Below are 24,951 nucleotides of genomic sequence, written 5' to 3' on the forward strand. Positions count from 1 at the left end.
TAATTTAATGTAATTATCCATGTATCTAAGGCTATTGCTTTACTCTTCCTATTTCCCTACTTATTTATGTTCTGTTTTATCTCCCTGCTTCCCTTCTTTTAAATCGAATTCTCAATGGAGGGATGATTCTCAAAGGAGGGCCGGAAGTGATTTTTGCCCCCCTAGGGTACAAATGTGGAGAACTTTTGTTTTTCCTTTTGGTGGGGGGTGGTTCTACTGGCATCTAAGGGGTAGAGACTAGAAATGTTACTAAATATGCTACAATGTACAAGATAGGCCCCCCAACCCTGTCCAAAGAATTATCTGGTCTAAATGGTCAGTAGTGCAAAGGTTGAGAAACCCTTTTTTAGAGTGTTTTGAGTAATGCGAATTTTCCCTCTCTGTCTGCATTCTTCCATGTTTATCCTATAGGAAGGTTCAGCATATTTTATGTTAAGTATTTTAGATTCTTCAGGCCATGTAGAGTTTCTGTTATGTGTTCTTTCCATTTTTAGAGCTGTTTTAGGTTTACATAAAAATTGAGCAGGAAGTACAGGGTTCCTATATACCTCCTGCCTCCACACGGGTACAGCCTCCCTCACTATTGCATCCCACAGCAGAGTGGTAAATTTTTTTTTTTTTTTAAAGATTTTATTTATTTATTTGACAGAGAGATCACAAGTAGGCAGAGAGGCAGGCAGAGAGAGAGGAGGAAGCAGGCTCCCTGCTGAGCATAGAGCCCGATGCGGGACTCGATCCCAGGACCCTGAGATCATGACCTGAGCCGAAGGCAGCGGCTTAACCCACTGAGCCACCCAGGCGCCCCCAGAGTGGTAAATTTGTTACAGATGATGAGCCTACACTGACATGTCATTATCACTCATAGTCCATAATGTACATTAAGGTTCACTCTTGGTATTGTACATTCTGTGGGTTTTAACAAATGTGTGTTGTTATGTATTCTGTGATTATAGTATCATACAGAATAATTTCACTGCTCTAAAAATCCTCTGTGCTCTGCCTGTTCATCTCTTCTTCTTTCCTAACCCCTGGCAACCACTAATTTTTTAAATATCTTTATAGTTTTAATGTTTCCAGAATGTCATAAAGTTGGAATCCTATAATATGTATCCCTTTTGAATGGCTTTTTTTCATTTAGTAATATGCACTTAAGGTTCCTTCGTGTCTTTTCCTGGCTTGATGGCTCACTTCTTTTTAGGGCTGAATAATACTTCACTGTTAGGATAAACCAGTTATCCATTCATCTGCTGAAGTACATCTTACTGCTTCCAGGATTTGGCAATTATGAATAAAGATGCTATAGCCATTCATGTGCAGCTTTTTTGTGCGGATATAAGTTTTCAGGTAATTTGGCTAACTATGAAAGAGTGCTGTTGTTGGGCTGTATGGTAAAACCAATGAATTAGAGTTCCTATTGCGCCACATTTTCACCAGCATTTGGTGTTGTCCTAATAGTTTTGTAGTAGTATCTCATTGTTTCAATTTGCAATTCCCTAATAACATATGATGTTGCATATCTGATTTTCATATGCTTATCTGCTATTTATGTATCTTCTTTGGTGAGATGCCTGTTAAGGTCTTTGAGCCAGTTTTTAATTCCATTTTTTTTCTTACTCAGTGTGACTTTGTATATTTTGGTTAACAGTCCTTTATCTGATACGTCTTTTTCAAATATTTTCCTCCCAGTGTATGACTTCTCTTCTCATTCTCTTGGCAGTGTCTTTCATAGAGTAGAAGTTTTAAATTTTAATAAAGTCTAATTTACCAATTATTATTATTATTATTTTTTGTGGATCTTGCCTTTGGTGTTGTATCTAAAAAATTACTGTCATATCAGAGATTTTTTTATCTTCTAGGAATTTGATAGTTTTGCATTTTACATTTTACATAACCCATTTGAGCTAATTTTTGTGAAGGGTATAATGTCTGCCTAGATCCACTTTTTTTTTTTTTTTTTTTGGCATGTGCTCCTGTGTCAAAGATCAGTTGACTATATTTGTTTTAGTCTATATATGGACTCTATTCTATTCCATTGATCTATTTGTCTGTTAAATTGCCAGTAGCAAACCCTTTAAGGATTTGTTTATTTAGGGTTACCTGGGTGGCTCAGTGAGTGAAGTCTCTGCCTTTGGCTCAGGTCATGATCCCAGGGTCCTGGGACTGAGCCCTTTGTTGGGCTCTCTGTTCAGTGGGGAGCCTGCTTCTCCCTCTCCCTCTGCATATCTTCCTGCTCGGGCTCTTGTTCACTCTCTCTCTCAAATAAATGAATATTTTAAAAAGAAAAATTTTTTTAAATTTATTTATTTGAGAGAGAGAGAAAGAGAGGAGAATATGCACACAGTTGGGGTAGGAGCAGGGGGAGAGGGAAGAATGTCAAGCAGACTCCCTGTTCCTGATGTGGGGCTTGGTCTCATGACCCTGAGGTCATGACCTGAGCCTATACCCAGAGTCAGATGTCAGTGCTTACCTGGCGGAGTCAGATGTCAGTGTTTACCTGGCGGAGCCACCCAGATCTCCCACTGTTATACCGTCTTAATTACTCTTGCTTTTATAGTTAAATGTCAAAGTCAGATAGTGTCAGTTTTCTGACTTTGTTCTTCTGCAGTACCCCATTGACTATTCTGTGTCTTTTGCCTCACCACATAAATTTTTGAATTAGTTTGTTGATAAGCATAAAGTAACGTTTGGGGATTGTATTGAAACTGTAGATCAAGTTTGTAAGAGCTTACATCTTGACAGTATTGAGTCGTCCTGTCCATGAACATAGAATAAATACCCTTTCATATATTTAGTTCTTTGATTTTTTCTTATATCAGCGTTTAGTAATTTACCTCATGTTTAAAAAGCACATATTAAATTTAGAGCTTTTTCTTTTTGGGGGGTTATTAATGTAAATGGTATCATAAATCTCAAATTCCATCTGTTCGTTGCTGATATATAGGAAAGTTATAGACTTTTTGTATATTAACTCTGTATCATAAAGCCTTGCTGTAATTGCTTATCATTCCAGGAGAATTTTTTTGGGGGGAGGGGGTCTTCTACACCTACTGTCATGTCATCTACAAAGAAAGATGGTTTTATTCCTTCTGTATTTACATGCCTTTTATTTTATTTTTTCTTACTTCATTAGCTAAAACTTCCCACTATGCTGTTAAAAAGGAGTGGTGAGAGGAGACATTCTTTTTTGTTCTTGATCTTAGAACATTTCTACTTTCTCGCCACTAAATACAATGTTAGCTGTAGATTTCTTATAGATGTTCTTTATCAAGTTGAGAAAGTTCCTCTCCATACCTAATTTGTTGAGTTGTGTTGAATTTTGTCAAATGCTTTTTCTGCATTTATTGATAAGATCGTGTGATTTTTTTTGCTTTAGTCTCTTCATGTAATAGATTACATTGATTGATTTTTCTAATGTTCAACCAGTCTTACTTGCTTGGAATAAATTCTACTTGGTCATGGTGTATAAATCTTTTTATACATTGTTGGATTCAATTTGCTAATATTTTGTTGAGGATTTTTGCATCCATAAGCTTTTAAGAGATATTATTCTTAGCTTGGGGCCATTCAAAACAAGGCTGCAGGCCAAATTTGGCTTATGAGTTATAGTTTGTCAGCCCCTTTCCTAGCGATTACAATATGCATTCTTGAATTATCAAAGTGTAATATTTGTTGATACTTTTAGCCTTTTCCCATATAGTACAAGGGCTCTATAACCCTTGTAATTCTACCTTTACTGACTTATAAGCCATTTCTTTATTTATTTTAAGTCTACATATGTTAAAAATCCCCAAGATACTATTTTATGCAGTCAGTATTCAATTAGAATTATGCACATATTTCCAGTTTTCATTTATCTTTTGTATTGTCCACATCTAAGATAAATTTTCCTTGTGTAGGAAGGAGTCCTTTATTGTTTCTTTTATTGTGCATCTTCTGGGATGAGTGTGTTTTGTTTATCTGAAAATGTCTTTATTTTACCAGTATTCTTGAAAGATTTTTATTATTATTATTATTATTTTTTGCTGTATTTATAGAATGTTAGTTTGGCAGTTATTTTCTTTCAGCACTGTAAAGGTAATATTACATGTGTTCTGACTTTCACTGTTGAAGTCTGTGTGTGTGTGTGTGTTTAAGATTTTATTTATTTGAGAGAGTGAGAGAGAGAGACAAAAAGTAGAGAGCATGAGCAGGGGGAGAGGGAGAAACAGGCTCCCTCCTAAGTAGGGAGCCAATATGGGGCTTGATCCCAGGATCCTGAGATCATGACCTGAGCCGAAAGCAAATGCTTAACTGACTGAGCAACCCAGGCACCTCAAGTCAGTTCTTTTTGTTGCTTTTTTTTCAAGGCACTTTGGTTCTTTAACTGGCTGATCTTAAGATTTTCCCTTTTTCTTAATAAAATCTTAAGATGATGTTCTTAGATGTGGATTTCTTAATGGGATGTATGTGATTTCTTTTTATTTATGTGCTTGTGGTTTATAGAACATTTTTGGGGGAAGTTGGCAAGTTTTTGGGGGGAGGGCAGGTATTGTTTCTCTACTATTCTCTCTCCTTTCCTTCTGGGATTCCAATGGCATATCTGTTAGAATGACATTTTAACTTTATTCTTTGTATTTCTTTCCTTTTTTGTATTTTTCTTATTTATCTATTTATTTTTATTTAAATTCAAGTTAGTTTACATTTAATATAGGATTGGCTTCACTAGAATTTAGTGATTCATCACTTAAAAGTAACACCCACTGCTCATCCCAACAAGTGTCCTCCTTAATGTCCATTACCCATTTAATCAGTCCCCCACCCACCTGCCCTCTAGCAACCCTCAGTTCTCTATATTTGTCTCTTACGCATTGTCTGCCTCTCTGTTTTTTTATTTTTTCCTTTTCTTCCCCTGTGTTCATCTGTTTTGTTTCTTAAATTCCGTATATGAGTGAAACCATATGATACTTGTCTTTCTCTGACTTATTTCATTTAGCTTAATACTCTAGTTCTCTCCATGTTATAACAAATGTCAAGATTTCATTCTTTTTGATGGGGGATTAATATTCTATCACACACACACACACACACACACACCATGTCTTCTTTATCTGTTCATCAGTTGCTGGACTTTTGGGCTCTTTCTGTAATTTGGCTATTGTTGATAGCACAGCTGTAAACAATGAGGTGCATGTGTCCCTTTGAATCACCATTTTTGTATCCTTTGGATAAATACCTAGTAGTGCAATTGGTGGGTCATAGGTTAGTTCTATTTTTTTTTTTTTAAGATTTTATTTATTTATTTGACAGAGATCACAAGTAGGCAGAGAGGCAGGCAGAGAGAGGAGAGAGGAGGAAGCAGGCTCCCTGCACAATGCGGGGCTCCATCCCAGTACCCTGGGATCATGACCCAAGCTGAAGGCAGAGGCTTTAACCCACTGAGCCACCCAGGTACCCCCAAGGTTAGTTCTATTTTTAACTTTTTGAGGAAACTCCATACTGTTTTCCAAAATAACTGTACTAGTTTGCATTCCCACCAACAATATTAAAGGGTTTCCCTTTCTCCATATCCTTGCCAACATTTTTTGTTTCCTGAGTTAGTTTTAGTCATTCTGACAGGTGTAAGGTGGTGTCTCATTGTGGTTTTGATTTATAGTTCCTTGATGATGAGTGATGTTGAGTATCTTTTCATGTGTTTATTAGCCCTCTGGATGTCTTCTTTTGAAAAGTGTCTATTCTTGTCTTCTGCCCATTTCTTAACTGGATTATTTGTTGGGTATTGAATTTGTAAGTTCTTTATAGATTTTGGACACTACCCCTTTATCTGTTACGTCATTTGCAGATATCTTCTCTCATTCCAGTGGTTGCCTTTTAGTTTTGTTGATTGTTTCCTTCACTGTGCAGAAGGTTTTTATCTTGATGAGGTCCCAATAGTTCATTTTTGCTTTTATTTCCCATGCCTCTAGAGACATGCCTAGGAAGAAGTTGGTGTTGCCAAAGTCAGAGAGTTTGCTCCCTGCTTTCTCCTCTAGGATTTTGATGGTTTCCTGTTTTACATTTAGGTGTTTCATCCATTTTGAATTTATTCTTGTGTATGGTATAAGAAAATGGTCTAGTTTCATTCTTCTGCATGTTGCTGTCCAATTTTCCCAGCACCTTGAAGAGACTCTTTTTTCCATTGGATATGTATTTTTTTGAAGTTCTTTTTTTTTTTAAGGTTTATTTATTTATTTGAGAGAGAGAGAGAGCACACACATATGCTCATAGAGGGGCAGAGAGAGAGAGAAGGAGAGAAGTAGACTCTCCACTGAGCATGGAGCCTGAAGTGGGGCTTGATTCCACAACGTAGATCATGACCTGAGCCAAACCAAGTAGTCAGATGTTCAACTGATTGAGCCACCTAGACCTCCCTCCACTGGATATTCTTTGTTGCTTTGTTAGAGATTAGCTGACCATATAGTGTTGGGTCCTTTTTTTTTTTGTATTTTTCATCCTTATTTCTCTTTCTACTTCAGCTTGAATATATTCTTTTAACATATCTTCTAATTACTTCTTTAAGCTATGTCTTATGTAGGCTATTATACTTGCTCATTGAGGTTTTTTTTTTTATTATACTTTCTCATTTGGTTTGTAGAATTTTTCAGTTTTAGAGATTTCCTTTGGTTTCTTTTTATGGTTTCTTATTCTCTCACAAAATTCTCAACCTTGTTTTATTGTCTTGTACACAATAATAATATAAGAAAATTTCTTTTAGAATCATTCTCTAATAACTCTAATAGTGAGGCCCCTTTGTCTATTGTCTTTTTGGTTCTTGTGACTTTAATTCATGTCACCTTATCTTCACTGGGCTTGAGTTTTAAAATTAAAAAAAATTATTGTGTCACATTTATTTGTAAAATTGTTTTTTAGAGCAAGTTGCAGCCTATTCTAGTATCATTCGTCTGAATTACCCTTGTTAGGAATAATAAGGGTAAACCTTTAAAGTCTGTATCCAAAATGGAGGGGGTGTTCACCAGGGCTTCTTGACTCCTTGCTGGTCTAATCTGTGTATCTTTGAATTTGAAGACTGTCAGAAGGCATTCAGTCTTCCAGCCACCTCTCTGGAACTGGCAGATGCCTGTAGGGGAATAGTGGTTCCAAATCCAAGTCTCATCTTTCTTTTCTTTTTTTTTTTTTTTTAAAGATTTTATTTATTTATTTGACAGAGAGAGATTACAAGTAGGCAGAGAGGCAGGCAGAGAGAGAGAGGAGGAAGCAGGCTCCCTGCTGAGCAGAGAGCCCGATGCGGGACTCGATCCCAGGACCCTGAGATCATGACCTGAGCCGAAGGCAGCGGCTTAACCCACTGAGCCACCCAGGCGCCCCAAGTCTCATCTTTCTGCATCCATATCCTCTCCTGTTCCCATTTCAGTGAATATTTATTTTCTTGTTAGTTTTCCAATGTCTTCAAGCAGATTATTAAAACACATGTCTAGCTTTTCTTGTCCTAAGCAAGAGGCTTTATCTAAATTACCTTTTCCTCTAGTACTGGACTATCTTCAGATTTCTTGGTGTAAGAGATTGATAATACATTTCCCACAGCGTTTAAGGTAACTGGGGTTTTTGTTTACCAAAAGCGTCTTTATGTAATTCACATAAAAGATACAAGTTTTTTCCTTGTAAGCTTAAATATAGAATTGTGGAACCACATTTGAAGGTCAGAGAAAGAATTAAGTTTTATGAGGCCTTTGTCTATGTTACTAGCTATCTCTTTGGAGGATACTATATTTTCCAAGATTCTCATTGATAAATTAATTAGTACTGAACCGGAAAACTGAATTTATGTGCAAAACACCTAAAAACAGATAGAAAATTTATCCTGACCTTGCCAAGACTTTTGGAAATGGACAGATAGTTTTCTGTGATTCTGAAATATTCCTAGACGAGAAAAGTGTGAAAATGACTATTGGCATATGCAACCCAGGAGTTCATAACTTTGAGTTAAGAAGATCCCGGAGGGAAGTACACCTGTGTTTATAATGGAACTAGAATTGGCGATGAGGTTGTGAAAATTAATAATGAGAAACCTCATTAAAATGGAGTTGGGAGATGTAGCACCGGGAGCTCTCACTCCTACCATTCATAGTCAGTTGTAGACCCAACAGGAAGATATGTACTTCATCTTGCACCTGGATGCTCCTTTACTACCCCATCTGGAGGAAGAAACTTTTTGTTTTTTTAAGGTTAATGAGGTAATGGTGGTGGTGATTGAGAAATGGATATTCTGCAATTAGTCCTAGAAAGCACTTGTAGTAGATTTTAGTGCAAAAAGGGGGAAGGATTTAAATCATTTTTAACCGTGTTTTCCTAAAATGTCCAGGTCTTAGTGAATTTTATCTGCATGGGGACTGAACTTCCATTTTAAAGTAGGAGTTAGAATATTTACTGTCAACTGGAATAAAAAAGAAAAAAATTACTCATTTTATCTAGAAAATGTTTGTTTCATTAGTAGTGGGACTGAAGGATATCTCTTGGTTGTTTCTTACATAGTTTTAGCTTTTAGCTAATTAAAGTTAAAACTTTATAATACCTTTTGGGGGTATTATTAGAAAATATGAGGTAGGTTTATTATATGTTTCTATCTTCTAAAAATTAATTTGGATAAAAAAGCAGAGCTGGGGCGCCTGGGTGGCTCAGTGGGTTAGGGCCTCTGCCTTCGGCTTGGGTCATGGTCCCGGGGTCCTGGGATCGAGCCCCGAGTTGGGCTCTCTGCTCTGTGGAGAGCCTGCTTCCCCTCTCTCTCTCTGCCTGCCTCTCTGCTTGCTTGTGATCTCTGTCAGATAAATAAATAAAATCTTAAAAAACAATGCAGAGTTAAAATTACATGCCATTTTTATGATCCAGTTAATTAATTCCCTGACAAGTAAATACTTTTGATAGGATAATGTTGTGGCAGCTGTTACAAACTGCACTGTTGCACATTTAACATGAGTAAGAAGTAAAGTTTTCTTGGAGGACGTTGTCCCTTGTATTAAAATGTGATTTGACAGGAAACCAGAGTAACTTGAATTTTAGTTTAAAAGTCTTCTTAGGTAGTATATAATTTGAAATTTGATGGTTGGTTTTCATGTGCTAAAGATCTTGTAGTAGGAAAAAGTATTTCATGATGACTCATGACTAAGGGAAATGCTATTAGGAAAACATACATGTAATAGTCTTGACAAAGATTAATGAAGCTAAAGGGGACAGAATTATTTTGATGAAAACTTTTGTCTTTATTTACAATAAGAACACTGTCATCGTTTTTTAAAAATTCTACATATAATAAACATTTAGTTACTTTCATAATTCTGGATCAGTGCTTTTGGGGATAGCTGAGGTGAGTTACTTTCCTGTTCTTAGCACAGTGCATAACACATAGGTGATTAACATCTTTGTGTTGACTGATTTCTCATCTGAGTCTGCAGTCTACCTTGTGTCAAATAAAAGACGCTTTGTAGCATTAATCACATAGTTAACTTGCTGAAGATCATCTTTGTGAAGATTATCATTTTCTCCAACCACTTCTCAAGTGCTAAATGGCTTTTCTCTGATTTCAGAGTATAGATTTTGTACTAGGATCATTCTGTGATGTTTACCCCAGTAGCTTCAGGGAATATCCATGGTTTGTGAATCCGCGAGTACCTGAACTAGAAAAGTCAATAATTCTAGTTAGGTTAATACTTGATGTGATGTTGAGGGTCACAGAAACTTAGTGTGGAGAAGAGAAAATGTGTTAAGGTGCAATTCAACTTTGTTCATTTTGTTTGATGAACAATTAAAAAATCTGAAAATTTGGGTTTTGTTATAGAAAGGATAGACGGATAATAAGAAGGGATAAAAAGAATAACACTGAAGGAGTTTAATTCATCGCTAACTAAGTGCATTTCTCTGCAGGTATAATTTGGCATCCTGAGAGTCTGTCTTAGCAAGAAGGAAGTGGAAAATACCCTTGAAAAGAAAACTAAAACAAAAAGGAAGCCAAACGTACTTTTACATGGTTAATTGCTCACTTGCCAATATGGACACTTTTCCCACGATTTTTCCTTCTGGTGGAGACAGTGGGCTGACAGATTCTCAATCTGAGTTTCAGAAAATGTTAATTGATGAAAGGTCACGATGTGCACATCATAAAACTAACTATCAGACTCTTAAAGCTGAACATACAAGGTAAATTGCTTAAATTTGGATGTAAGGGGCTTTATTAAGAAATTATTTTTGTCTGGACATTTGCACTGGAACATACAGTATAATTTTGTTAGTTTGCAGTATATATATTTAAAACTACCTTAATACAGTGAAATTTTTGCTTTAAAATTATTTTATTCACAATTAAACATGGTCTCAAGTATGCTATGAATTTGAAGGTCTTGCTTTGAAAGTAGCAAAACATATAAAATTAAATGTATCTAGGTGGTTTAGTGTGTTTTTCCTTATCCCTAAGTAAAATTGTCTTAGTAAAATAGTGTTAATAATTAAACTCCATAAAGAAAAGAGGTTTATAAATTTAATGGAATATATGAAATTGGTCTTGTTCTGTAGTGTTGGTTGACTTTACATAAAATAATGCAATTGGCAAAGGAAATCCTTAACATTGAATTTTTTCTTTTTTAAAAAATCAGATTGCAGGATGAGTACATAAAGTCACAACATGAACTAAAGCGCCTGTTAAATGAAAAGCAGACTGACCAGGAAAAATTTCATATGCTGCTTGAAGAGCTAAGAGGGGAATTATTAGAGAAAGCTAAAGACTTAGAAGAAATGAAACTGCAGGTAAGAAAATATATTTCATTTAATACTCTTGGTGGAAAAAATTTCCTCTGCTCTTCAAGGTCCTTCTAAACCAGACTAAGAATCAAATTGGCATGAGATAGATTAACAAGAGAAAATAAAATTAATTTTGGAAGTATGCAGAATCCACACAAACATCACAAACATGAAATTGCAAAGATAGGGAACAGTAGGCTTGTATGACATTCTGAGCTAGGGAGACAGGCAGAGTCTAGGGATACAAAGGGAAAGAAGATCATTAGCAGGATGGTTAGAGGAGATATTTGGAAAACAAATGTTGCCCTGTTAAAAGCAGATAAATTTCTTAGGTAAGCAGATTAATAGCTCTATTCTTGATGTAGGCTCTCCTTTCTAATTAAATTAAGGCAGTTGAGAGGGAGGTAAAGAGCTTTTCCTAAATCTGCTGGGTTTTGATTGCTTTTACCTCAAAGTAAGCTTCATGCCAAAGCAACCTATCCCAAGAAGGGGAGGCCTGCCTTTTGCCCCTGTGGTACAAAAAAGTGTCAGATGTTGGTAAATTTGGCAAATTCTGCCTATATTCGTAATGAATATTTTGCTGTTGTCCATGTGGTATAATTTAATATTCTTTCATATATTCTGGAATACTAGCTACCATGTGGAATTTAGCCATGAAATTGTTGTTTCATGTAAATTTGTATTAAAGTACCTGTTCTGATTTAAGTATTTCACTATTCAGAATAACTGGGGGAAAGGCCAATTTGAATTGATGCATATTCAGAGTTAAAAATATTTTTTTAAAGAAAGTTTTACTAATTTTCCTTTAAGTATTATAAGTGAAACTGAGCTAAAAAAGACTGATATTTATTTAAAAAATTTATTTATTACTGTGGTATGGTTGATAAGACTGATAGTTTTTTTAAGGGACTTCTTAAAAGACTATAAAAATAATATGTGCACATAACTTATGTGTGCATTGTAGGGTAAATGGAGTTTCTAAAGCAAAGTATAGTACTGACTATTGTTTCATTTCTCATTTGCCTGGAAAGGGGACCAAAGCTAAACTTAGTGTAGCACCAGTGAAACTTATTATAAATTTCAAATTAGTAGATATTAGCAGTTATATTTTCCTGTATTCATTTAATCTCTAAATGGCACCAGCTGTGTATTTCTGTTTATCTAGTGCTTGGCACAAATGATAAGATATTTTTAATACTGGAGTCATAAATTGATAAGAGTAAAAAGCTATGTTTTCAAGTCATCTAGTATGACATATCATCCAATTCATGGATTCCTTTCACAGCAGTGTTAGAAGTTGGTTATTCAGTATCTTCTTGAGCTGTCCCATTGTTGGGAAAAGTACCACTAAGCTTAGGTTAGAGCCTGTATGGTGGTGTTTTATTCCTAAGTGTATTTGGAACATTTAAACAAACAAAAATCTCAGAAATATGAGTTGAATAGGCAAATGTAATGTAAGCCTATAGAATTGGTAGATACATATGTTCTGCAAAAATTGAGAGGCCCATAGAAATGGGAATCTGTGAGTACTGAACCCAAGGAATTCAAAGTATTCTTTTGGCATTGTAGATATAAACACTGTAGTCTTCTTTAGCTTATTGTTTGCATGTGCTTGGTACAAATAAGCATGTCTACATGTTACTCTGAAAAAACAGAGTAATTATGCTAATATCAGATAAAATTTACTTCAAGACAAAAAATGTCATGTAAGATAAAATGGTCATTTTTATACAGAAAAAAAGGTCAGGTCACCAGTGTTGAAGTGAAGACCTTCAACAAACATCTGTTTTTATGTCTTAGTTTTGTCATGTGGTAAAGAGGATAAAAGTTGTTAACGGCGGTTTTTGTAGGACTAATGAAATAACATGTATATTTCTAGTACAGTGTCTGACACATGTCGATACTCAAAAGTGGTGGCATTTATTCTGTTTGAATGTGTGCTCCATAAGGGCAGGACCTCTTTTCAGTGTGTCTCCAGTGCTCAAGTATATTTGTTTGTATTTATATATTTTATAATATATTAGCAAATATTTGTTGAATGAATGACTTGAAGAAATAGAATAAATGAATGAATCGTAATTGTTGTTCTCTTCATATGTATAATAGTGTTATTTCTTGTCTCATATCTACCTAAAGCTTAAGCATCTTAGAGTCAATGATGTTGTTTCCTATCTGTGATGAGTTAACTTGTGTCTGCCAAAAAAATATGTTGAACTTCTAATGTCTAGTACCTCTTGTTGTTTCCTATCTGTAATGAGTTGTTTCCTATCTGTAATGAGTTAACTTGTGTCTGCCAAAAAAATATGTTGAACTTCTAATATCTAGTATCTCAACATGTGTTTGAAAATGGTCTTTGCTGATGTAATTAGTTAAGATGAGGGTCATACTGAAGGATGATGGGCCCTTAATCCAATGTGACTGGTGTCCTTCTGGAAGAGAACAGACACAAAGACAGAAGCACAGGGTGAGGGGCGAGGGGTGGGGGACCAAATTTCCTGTCATGACAGAAGCAGAGATTGAAGGGCTGTAGCTGACAAGGAAGAACAGGCATCAGCAGCACGCTGCCAGAAGCTAGGGTGAGGCAAAGGATTCTTCTCTTTAGGGCGTGTGGCCTTGCTGACAACTTGTTTTGGGACTTCTAGCCTCCAGAACTGTGAGACAATAAATTTCTGGATTTTTTTTTTTTTTTTAAGATAGCCAGTTTATGGTATTTTGTTGTCAGAGCTCTAGGAAACTAATACACCATTCAAAGCCGAATTCCTTTTTGGAACATTTGTGACACAGGATCTTTATTCTCTGCTTCAGTGCTTTCGGTGGGAGAGAACCTCATAAATGTTTAAAGTGATCCAGTTCCATTCATGGATTGGAGTATGTTAAGTATTTTCCCTCTCATGTTGAAATGAAATCATCTTCCGTGTAGCCTCCCTTTTGGTTCTTACACTGTTCCTTGGGTCTACACAAAATAACTTTGGACATTTCTCCATGGGGTAACTTTGCCAGTGTTTGCTGACAAATTTAATTTGTCTGGTAAGGTTTCTTTTTTTCAAGGTAAACCGTAAGTGGTTTCTCTATGACATTTATCTGGGAAAATTAAGCTAAAATAAAGATTTATATATTTATATATTCATGTTGGAACTAAATTTAGCTATTTGCTCTATGGGTGTTAGCAATTTATACAAATTGCGAATCGAATAAAATTAATTCAACAAAGTAGAATCAATAATAAAAAATAATAAATGTTTATGAAAGATGATTATTTTCAGATGATTTTCTGTTGAAAGATGATTATATTTCAGATATGAAAGATGATATACATGTATTATCTTTTTTACCTACAAAATGCCTTTTCTGAACTTAGATTTAATATCCCTCTGGCATTTATAGAAAAATGATATCAAAGATAGTTTAAGAATATTGCTGTGTCACTGCTGTAGTTGTAGTGAATGGAAATAATAATAGTGCCTAACTTAGAGGGTGATGGTAAAGATGAAATGAAACAGTGCATAGAAAGTGTTAGTATAGTGCTTTGATGTAGAAAATGAATAGAACATGATAGCTATTTTTATATTGTTATTATGTACCATGTTAGCAGAACCTTTTTTAAAAATACGAGTTGTTTGATAATATTTCTGTTACAAATTTTAAGTTACTTTACCAAAAATTCATATGCTTTCTTTGTGCCAGGCAATGGAAACTATACAACCCAGTATGTTTCCCATTTTATTTGGCTGCCAGGAAGCTCAGAACTAAATTTATTATTCAGTTTTTCATTTTTTGAAATAATCTCTGACACAACAACATCTGCCGCCTTAGATTAAAATGTTCTTTGAGGGACGCCTGGGTGGCTCAGTGGGTTAAGTCTCTGCCTTCAGCTCAGGTCATGATCTCAGGGTCCTGGGATCAAGCCTTGCATCAAGTTCTCTGCTCAGCGGGGAGCGTGCTTCCCCCTCTCTCTCTGCCTGTCTCTCTGCCTACTTGTGATCTCCCTTTCTGTTAAATAAATAAATAAAATCTTAGAAAAAAATTCTTTGAAAAACAGTGGTCTATTTTATATTCTTAACATGATAAGTGTTGGTGTAATATAGATTTAGTATAAGTAATGACACACGGACTATTGTATGATAAAGCATTCTTGTTAGTTTCTTTAGAGATAAGTGGTGGCAGTATTCCATTAGAAGTCTAGGACACAGTGTACTTTTCTCCTAAAATGGCATGAAGAAAATAATCTAATTTTTTGTCTTTGTTGTATATGTGCTTTGGCAGGGTTGAGAGGGAAGATGGATTTTTCTTATGCATGTGTGCTTGTTTTTTGTAAGATTCTTAGGAGATTAAAAAAAAATCTTGTTGAGAGTCTTTTTTATCAGAGACCTTATAGATTATAAGACTTTTGGTTAGTTACTAACTTCAATTTTCTTTTCTCCTTTGTGTGGATTTATATTTCCATTGGTACATTTTCCCTACTGACTTAAGGACTAAAGTAAGAATACATATAAGTTTTGCTTTCAATCTTTTTTGTCTCCTTGTTGCATTTTGGGTAGATTCTTTTGACATGTCTTCAAGTTCACTGATCTTTTTCTTCTGCAGTATCTAATCTTTCATTAATCCCATATAGTATATATTTTTCAGCTCAGAAGTTGTAGTTTTTACACTTGAAGTCCGATTTAGGTCTTTTTAATAATTTCCTTATATCCACTTACCACGTTCAGTCTTTTCTCTAGCTTTTTGAACATAGGGAATTCAGTTATAATAACTATTTTAATATCTTCGCTAATTCTAACAACTGTATCCTTTCTGGGTTGGTTTTGGTTGATTTTCCTGTTTGTTTTGGGTAGTATTTTCCTGCTTCTTTGCATGCCTGATAAATTTTTATTGGATGCTAGACATAGTAAATTTTACATTGAGTGCTAGATATTTTTGTATTCTGATATTCTTGAGCTTTGTTCTGGGACAGTTACTTGGAAACAGTTTCATGTTTTGGGGGTTTGCTTTGAAGATTTGCTAAGTGAGAGCAGAATAATGCTTAGTGCTTATTACTTGCCACTGCTGAGAACCTTCTGAGTACTCATTTCTCAATGAAATGACAGTTTTCAGTCTGGCTTTTGGAAAAAGGAACTATTCTTGGCTCTGTGTGAGGTCAGATTACTCACCCAGTTCTTTCAGGTCATTCTTTTCCTGGCCTTAATTAAATATTTTCCTTACATGCATATGCTGGATTGGGGTACTCTTCTGAATGAGCCTTTGGCAGATCTTCATAATTTTGTTTTTATGCCACCTTCTTTTCTGCTACCCTGCTTGTGACTCTAGCCACATTGCTTTCCCTGGATTTGTAGTACCATTTGCTTAAATCAGAGAGTCATCAGACCCTGCTTGGATATCCCTTCCTATACATGGCCTGGAAGCTTAGTTTTCTTTGTTGTTTGTCTCTCAAAGATCTTTGCTGCTTAATTATGCCCAGTATCTGGAAAACATTTGATTTCTGTTTATTCTTTTGTTTGTTTTATGCGGGAGAATAAATCTGATCTCTATTATGCCATCTGTTGGAAGTGGAAGCACTTTTATTTCTAATTAGCCTTTAATTACAGAAATCTCAAACAAGTACCAAAGTAGAAAGGGTGGTAGTGTTGCATCCTCACATACCCATCAATACTTACCATCTCTTAGCCAGTCTTGTTTTATCTTCTGACATCCCTGCTCTGTCTTTCAGCCCTTCTGGATTATTTTGAAGCAAATCGTGTTATCTCAGCTCTAGTAGTTTAGTATATGTATTTCTATTATATAGCAAGACAGTCTTTCCTTTAAAAGCATAGCCACAATACCATTATCATACTTTAAAGTATTTATTCTCTAATATCTTTTAATACTATACTTTGTTCACATTTCCCTAATTTTCCCACAGTTTTGCTTATTTTTTTTAAAGATTTATTAATTCGAGAGAGAGAGAGAGAGCAAGAGAATGAGAGAGAGCACTAGCATGGGATATGGGCAGAGGGAGAAGCAGACTCCCCGTTTGGTAGGCACCCTGACCCGGAGCTCTACCCCAGGATCCCAGGATCATGACCTGAGCCAAAGACAGATGCTTAACCAACTGAGCCACCCAGGTGCCCCCAGTTTTGCTTATTTTAAAAGTTGGTTTGTTTGAAACAGGATCTAAATAAGGTTTATCTTGATCTTTATTATTCTTTACCTTTTAATTACTACCCCTTCTCTCTTTGGACTCTTGATACTCTCACCCAGACTCTTGACATATTAAACCAGATTTTAAGAAGAGCTTTCTATCTGATTTTCCAGCTCCATTCACTGCCTTCCTCTGCCTCCTCCCCCCCACCCCAGTTTACTCTCACCATGGTTTTGATCCATCAAACTTCTTCCTAAAATATAGATATGGTGATGCCCTTCTTAAGCTTGAATACCTTCAGTGAATAAGCAAGGTACAGAAGAAATAATGTGTATAGTATGCCTTTCTTTATGTAAAAATTAAAAAGTGATATATATATATATATATATATGCTTATATATTGTTTCAAGAAAGATACATAAGAAATAAGCCATGATTGTTTCCTAAAAGGGAAACTGGATAAATGAAGGAAGATGACTTAGTTTTTTAATACTCCTTTTGTTTGAATTATGTATCTAATTATATTTATTCATTTTAAGTTAAAAACAATTTTAAGTAACTACTGTTGAATACTAAGTAAATTTTAAGAGTATGAACGTGATACTTGGGAATCCTCTGCCTGTGGCTCCCACCTCTTTCCCTTTTTTCCCCGGCCAGGATTTAGCTCTGGAGCTAAATGACATTTGGAAATGTTTCAGCGTAGCCTTGATTGTCACAGTATCTAGAGAGCGTTAATGTAGAAGGATCCAGGATTCTAAATTGTAGTGCATAGTGTGGTTCAATGCAAAATGCCTGTAAGTTACCTTTGAGGACCATTTTTTCCCCAGAGAATTTAAAATGTTTTCCATTCTTAAGTTTCTGTTCTACCTAAACTTTAGTTTTCCCATTCCTTTCATGTGCCACTATTTCTATACTTAATATCTTTTCTGTTGGTCTTTACCAGTCTGATAAGCCTATATTAGTTATTTTTATAGTTATTTGTATGTATGTTATTTTCACACGAGTTTGAACTTCTTATGGGGCAGAAATGCTTCTTGTGAGTTTTTGTGATCTTTAGAAAGTAAGACTCTGTGTATGCTTCCGTTTCTATAAAAAAAGGGGGATGATAATTTAGCTATGTTGAGGATCATTGCAGGGATTAAATTAAGTTAGTAAATGCATGGAAGGTATTTAGAACAGTATGTTATATAGATTATATAGTAAGTTGCAGAATGCTTTATATATAGCAAGTATTCATTCATTGAAGTTTTTGAACTATTTGGAGTATTGATGAATAAATGTTTTCAGAGGTTAATGTAAGTACAAACCGGATTTTTGTTTGTTTGTTTTATAGCCATTATTTGATAATTGAGTGAGCCAATGTGCCAGGCAGTAGTGTGAGGTGTTGGGAACACACCATGGTGAATAAAGACTGTGTTTGCCCTTCAGGAGCTTATGTAAATACTTATCACTTTTTGAAATATGAGTTCTGTAAGACAGCTTAATAGGGAGGAGCCTTGTTTTGGTGGCTAGAGTAAAAGTCAGCCTTTTCTGATTGAAAATAAGTCTGAATAATTCTCTGTGGTGTACCAAATTATTATACCTTTATTTTGATTGCTTTAGGAAATGGAAATATAATTAGCCATTATATAAAACATGATAACCTTAGCTGCCAACATAGTTATCTCTAACAATCATAATAATAATAATAATAATAATCAGTGACTATCTTTATCTCATGTTAATGGAATTGTTGATGTCTCTGAGAGCCTGAAATTGAGGCCTTCAAGTATTCTTTCAAATGATGGTTCTGTTTATATAGTGATTACTGTAAAATTAGGTATGTAGTGAAATTTCTATGAATTGGATTTTATTGTTATAATTAAGCATTAAAATTTGGTGAATTCTTTAATATTGTGATTTTATATTTAGAATTCTTTGTTTCTCTGCATTACTAGGTATTAACTCCACAAAAGTTGGAGTTGTTACGAGCCCAAATACAACAAGAATTAGAAACTCCAATGAGAGAACGTTTTAGGAATCTGGATGAAGTAAGTAATTTATATAGAAGGAATTGTGCATTTATCTTTATGTGACTGATCAAAAGCACCATTCCCCTATTCAGAAACCGTGCAGTAGCTCCCCTTCTAACTTAAGGACCTTTTAGGGCTGCACAAGATCAGATCCCATTATCTGTCTGACTTCCTTTCTTCCATTCTTATTGGCCTCTTTGGTGTTTCTTTGGCACTCCAGAAATGAAACAAATCAAGAATCTTTGGTATAGGGGCGCCTGGGTGGCTCAGTGGGTTAAAGCCTCTGCCTTCAGCTCAGGTCATGGTCTCAGGGTCCTGGGATCGAGCCCCACATCGGGTTCTCTGCTCGACAGGGAGCCTGCTTCCTCCTCTCTCTCTGCCTATCTATTCTGCCTACTTGTAATCTCTGTCTGTCAAATAAATAAATAAAAATCTTAAAAAAAAAAAAAAGGATCTTTGGTATAACTGTTACTTCTGACATGAATAGTATCTTTCCAGGTATCTCTAAGCCAACTTCCTCTCTCTCTCTCTCTTTTTTTTTTTAAAGATTTTAAAAATTATTTGTTAGAGAGAGTGTGTGTGAGAGAGCACAAGCAGGGAGGTAGAGGGCAGAGTGAGAGGGAGAAGCAGACTCCCTGCTGAACAGGGAGCTCAACTTGGCCTAGCCAAAGTCAGAGGCTTAAGCAGCTCGGCCACCCAGGTGCCCCTTCCTCAACTTTTTTAAGTCTTTGCTGAAATATCACCTTCTCAATGAGGCCTACTTTGTGAACAGCGTGTATCTCAATTTAATATTGCTTCCTGCCTCTCCCTTCACTTCTTAGACCTTTGGATGTTCATTTACCCTGCTATACTTTTTATTTTTCTCTATTACTTATCCTCTAATATGCTGTATATTTATTGTGCTTATTTTTTATTTTCTTTATTACCATCTCTAGAATGTAAGTTGCATGAGAGAAGGAACCTTTATCTGTTTGGTTCACTGTATATTCTAAGTTCCTAGCATACAGTAGGTACTCAATATTTGTGGAATGAAAGAGTGTTTTCATGCAACCCTAGAAAAATAGAAATTTGTTACAGTTTTCTTTCAGACTGAAATGTTTCCTTCCTCTTATGAAATATCATGTTTGTAAAATATAATTAACTGTTTAATAAATGAAATAGGAAAAGATGGCCTATATTAAGTACTATGCCAGACATATATATATATATATATATATATATATGTGTGTATATATAATGCAACTTTATTTAATGAGTAGCCTGGGTCTTATATATAACACATGAATATTGTCCCCTTCAAAATGGACCTCCTTTGGAAAGCTGTAGTCTAGTGATGCTGCCATTGCACAAAACAGGTTTGTTATGTAGATTATATAGTATGTTGCAGAATGCTTTGTATAATAGAATTATTCATTCAGTGAGATTTTGGACTCTTCTGAGCATTGATGAATAAATGAATTAATTAAACTGAATATTACTCTCCATTTTTATAAATTTGTTTTTATACATGACTTTTATAAATGACTTACTGGTTTGTAAGTTCATCTTTTGAATATCCTCCTGGTGGGTAACCAAAGCATTGTGGTTGGGAGTAGACTTAAATTTTGGATTTAAAGCCGCTTAGACCTAAGGTAGGTGATCTAGTTAAATAAAAGGTTTTGTTGTTGTTGTTGTTGTTTAAGTATATTTTTAATAAAATCATAAAACCCATTTTCTTGGTTTGTATACTGGCTTAGAGAAATCATTCAACCAAAGATTTACAGTGAGCTGAATATTTTAGAAGGTGTTTTTATATCTTAATTTCCTGATGAATGCTGAAATAGTGTCTCCTTCATCTTCTCTACTGCCTAAGTTCTTATTGACTTTAGAATGCCAGCAATTTTTGTAGTGTTAGCAGAATTGGAGCATATCAGAGATCTGCATGTGTTCCTAGTTAGTCAGGAAATTTGGTGCTACATATATTCTTCAGACTGGTATGTTGAACTATCATTATAATACTTGATTGAACCTTAAGTTGTTGTACTAAATATTCAAATAGTCTTTTATCTACTTAGAATTCATCCTGTCTTTTAGGAGGCTGTTTTATATTTTACTATAGAGTTAATTTTAAAAAGTTAACTAATTTAGAAAGGTATACTACATTATTAAATATTATTTTATTAGGCCTACAGGTCAAAACTTCTGATGTGGTATTCATTTTCATTATTATGAGAATCAGTGAGGAAATAGGGTAAATTGAACGGTAATGTGTTTTATTGGCACCTTCTCAAGAATGTACTGATTCTGTATGTAGGATACTTGTCATAAGAATTTTCCAGGATTTATTTATATTTCTGTTGAGCTTATTTTTTGCTTTTTAGAATGGCTTTCAATATAATGCACTTCAAAATTATATTTTCAAAAGTGATTTTTGGAGTGAGTACAAATTTCATTTATAAATTTGTCATAAATTATAGTCTCCTTTTAATTTAGGAAGTGGAAAAGTATAGAACTGAATATAATAAGCTTCGCTATGAACATACATTTCTCAAATCAGAATTTGAACACCAGAAAGAAGAATTTGCACGTATTTTAGAAGAAGAAAAAATAAAATTTGAATCAGAGGTGAGTGGTTATACTGTTTTAGTTATTCTTCTTCTAGTCAATAAAATTTTATGATTTTTTGGTAAATTCTAAGTTAGTTAATTGCATAATTAACTTTCATTAATTAATGGTGAAGTATTTGGCATGATATTCATCTGTTCTATATTAAGATTTTTATTGGTGAACATTCTTTTTGGCTGTTAGCTTTTCCTCTTTTGTTCCTCCTTTGTTTTGCCCCAGTCAATGGAGGTAGACAGTCTCTTATCTTCCATAGCCAGAGAGTTAAATTTCTTTTTGCACATATAGTTTGTTTATATGATTTTTTATGTAGCACTGTCCCCCTCTACTTTTTGGAACAAAACCACATCAGGAGAACTTTGGCTATCAGCCCATGTACCTTGTTTCTACTGACAGAAATAAGGTGCTTATACTTTAGAGTGTGCCCATCACATTCAAGAAGTGTATTTTGTTCTTTCTGATGTCTACAACTGCAGAATTTTCTCTCTGCTGCCTGCAGCATGTTCCCCTACTCTATCTCTACTGCTTGGGCAGCCTTTCTACTCATTTTGTTTCATTTCCTAATTTTTGTCAAAAATAAAATTTGTGTTTATCATTCTTTATGGACTTTTATGTGATTTTTCAAGAAGAAAGAAATATATCAGTTCTGTTATATTGAAATAAAAAATCTAATACTAGTGGAATATGTAAAAAAAAAAGCTTGGTATCTATAGTTATGTGAAATATTCTATGTGTAAACACACCTGCATTATTTATCTATTGCATCATCTTTATTTGGAATTAAGAATGAGAATATACTCACCTTTCTTTACTAATTACTAATTGGATCAAACAGATCTATTCTTTTTATTATTTTTGAATTTAAATTCAATTAGCCAGCATTGAACATATTAGAACATTATTAGTGTCGGATGTAGAGTTCAGTAATTCATCAGTTGTATACAACACCTGGTGCTCATCACATCCTATTCTCTCTCTCTCTTTTTTTTTTTAAGTCATGTGGCCTCCTTAATGCTCATCACCCAATTACCCCACCCCCCACTGCAGCAACCCTCAGTTTCTCCCCTATAGTTAATTAAGAGTCTCTGATGGTTTGTCTCCCTCTCTGATTTCTTCCCATTCTGTTTTTCCCTCCCTTCCCCTATTGTCTTCTGGGCTGTTTCTTAAATTCCTCATATGAGTGAAACCATAGGATAATCAACTTTCTCTGACTTACTTAGCTCAGCATAGTACCCTCCAGTTCCATCCACGTCAATGTAAATGGTTAAGATTTCATCCTTTCTGGTGCCTGAGTAATATTCCGTTGATAGACATCTCCACTCTTTCCATAGTTTGGCTATTGTGGACATTGCTGCTATAAACATTGGGGTGCATGTGCCTCTTTGGATCACGACATTTGTATCTTTGGGGTAAATACCCAGTAGTGCAATTGCTGGGTCATAGGGTAGCTCTATTTTCAACTTTTTGAGGAAACTTCATGCTGTTTTACCGAGTGGCTGCACCAGCTTGCATTCCCACCAACAGTATTAAGAGGGTTCCCATTTCTCCGCATCCTCGCCAACATCTGTCATTTCCTGACTTGTTAATTTTAGCCATTCTGACTGGTGTGAGGTGGTATCTCATTGAGGTTTTGATTTGTATTTCTTTGATGCTGAGTGGTTTTGAGCATCTTTTCATTTGTCTGTTGGCCATCTGGATGTCTTCTTTGCAGAAATGTCTGTTCATGTCCTCTGCCCATTTCTTGATTGGATTATTTGTTTTAGGTGTTGAGTTGCATAAGTTCTTTATAGATCTTGACTACTAGTCCTTTATCTGTAGTGTCATTTGCAAATATCGTCTTCCATTCCATAGGTTACCTTTTAGTTTGTTGACTGTTTCCTTTGCTGTGCAAAAGCTTTTTATCTTGATGAAGTCCCAGTAGTACAGTTTTGCCCTTCCTTCCCTTACCTTTTGAGACTTGTCTAGCAAGAAGTTGTTGCGGCCGAGGTAGAGCTTGCTGCCCGTGTTCTGTCCTCTAAGATTTTGATGGATTCCTGTCTCACAGTTAGATATTTCATCCTTTTTGTGTCTATCTTTGTGTATGGTGTAAGAAAATGGTTCAGTTTCATTCTTCTGCATGTGGCTGTCCCATTTTCTCAACACATTTCTTCAACACATTTGTTGAAGAGACTGTCTTTTTTCCATTGGACATTCTTTCCTACTTTGTCGAAGATTAGTTGCCCGTGGAGTGGAGGTTCCATTTCTGGGCTCTCTGTTCTGTTCCATTGACCTATGTGTCTGTTTTTGTGTCATTACCATACTGTCTTGATGATGACAGCTTTTTAATAGAGCTTGAAGTCTGGAATTGTGATGCCACCAGTTTTGGTTTTCTTTTTCAATATTCCTCTTGGCTATTCAGTATCTTTCCTGGTTCTGCCCAAATTTTAGGATGATTTGTTCCAGCCCTGTGAAAAAAGTTCATGGTATTTTGATATGGATTGCATTGAATATGTAGATTGCTCTAGGTAGCATAGATATTTCCACAATATTTGTTTTTAATCAGTGGGCAAACTGTTTCATGATTGTTTGATATATAAGAAGCTATATGAACATTGGAACATTTGAGTCCATTGGTAATACAATATTAGAAAACTATGAATATTTAAATTAGGCTTTTTAAAAAATATTTTATTTATTTATTTGACAGATAGAGATCACAAGTAGGCAGAGAGGCAGGCAGAGAGAGAGGGACAGGGGAAGCAGGCTCCCTGCTGAGCAGAGAGCCCGATGCAGGGCTCGATCCCAGGACTCTGGGATCATGACCCGAGCCGAAGGCAGAGGCTTTAACCACTGAGCCACCCAGGTGCCCCTAGGCTTTTTTATTAAAAACTTCTTCAACCTTTAAGTGCTCTTAATGACCTCTTGTTATAATCTCTTGTTATGATCTCTTGTTATAATAGTCACTGTGATGGGACAGAACTGTATTATTTTATCCATTTAAAATGAGGATACTTGAAGCATAAGGTAAGCAACTTGCCCAAAATCTAACAAAAAGTCAGCAGCCAAGTTTATGGTAGAACTCAGGTACCCCAACTACCAGCACAAAGTTTGTAGTTTGGTGTGGCAATTTCAAATCTCTGGTAGTTAGGAGCCATCCAGCAACTAATTTTGTTAAGAGATCTGTCAATTTATACTACTTGTGATGACGAAAGGTTTTAAATCTGTAATCATGATAGACATAAAAGAATTACATTTAAAAATTTTCTTGTGGAAAATAGGAATGATAAAGATTTTCAGCCTAAAATGTTGGTTTAGTGTATTAAAGAATAACCACTGAGGTTAAGGATACTGGTGCTTTATTTTATATTTTGCATTTAAAATCTAATGTTGATGTTTATCTGGCAATAATTATTGGCATTCTCTAGTTTCTTAGTTTTATTGTTTTTCTAAAGAATGAAACTTGCATCTGAAATCTGATGACTA

General features: G+C 35.1%; 1 protein-coding gene across 3 annotated transcripts in view; it reads left to right on the forward strand.

Moving 5' to 3' along the window:
• CEP83 (centrosomal protein 83) overlaps positions 1-24,951 on the forward strand; it is a 137,360-nt gene that overhangs the window by 44,013 nt on the left and 68,396 nt on the right. For all 3 annotated transcript variants that reach the window (XM_044228118.1, XM_044228120.1, XM_044228121.1), the window contains 4 exons: positions 9,892-10,164; positions 10,617-10,767; positions 18,814-18,906; positions 21,361-21,492. In XM_044228118.1, the coding sequence (XP_044084053.1) occupies positions 9,992-10,164; positions 10,617-10,767; positions 18,814-18,906; positions 21,361-21,492 (549 nt within the window). In that variant the 5' untranslated portion in view covers positions 9,892-9,991. The remainder of the gene's footprint in view (positions 1-9,891; positions 10,165-10,616; positions 10,768-18,813; positions 18,907-21,360; positions 21,493-24,951) is intronic.

Source organism: Neovison vison, chromosome 12 (assembly GCF_020171115.1).
Source record: "Neovison vison isolate M4711 chromosome 12, ASM_NN_V1, whole genome shotgun sequence".
NCBI classification, from domain to species: domain Eukaryota; kingdom Metazoa; phylum Chordata; class Mammalia; order Carnivora; family Mustelidae; genus Neogale; species Neogale vison.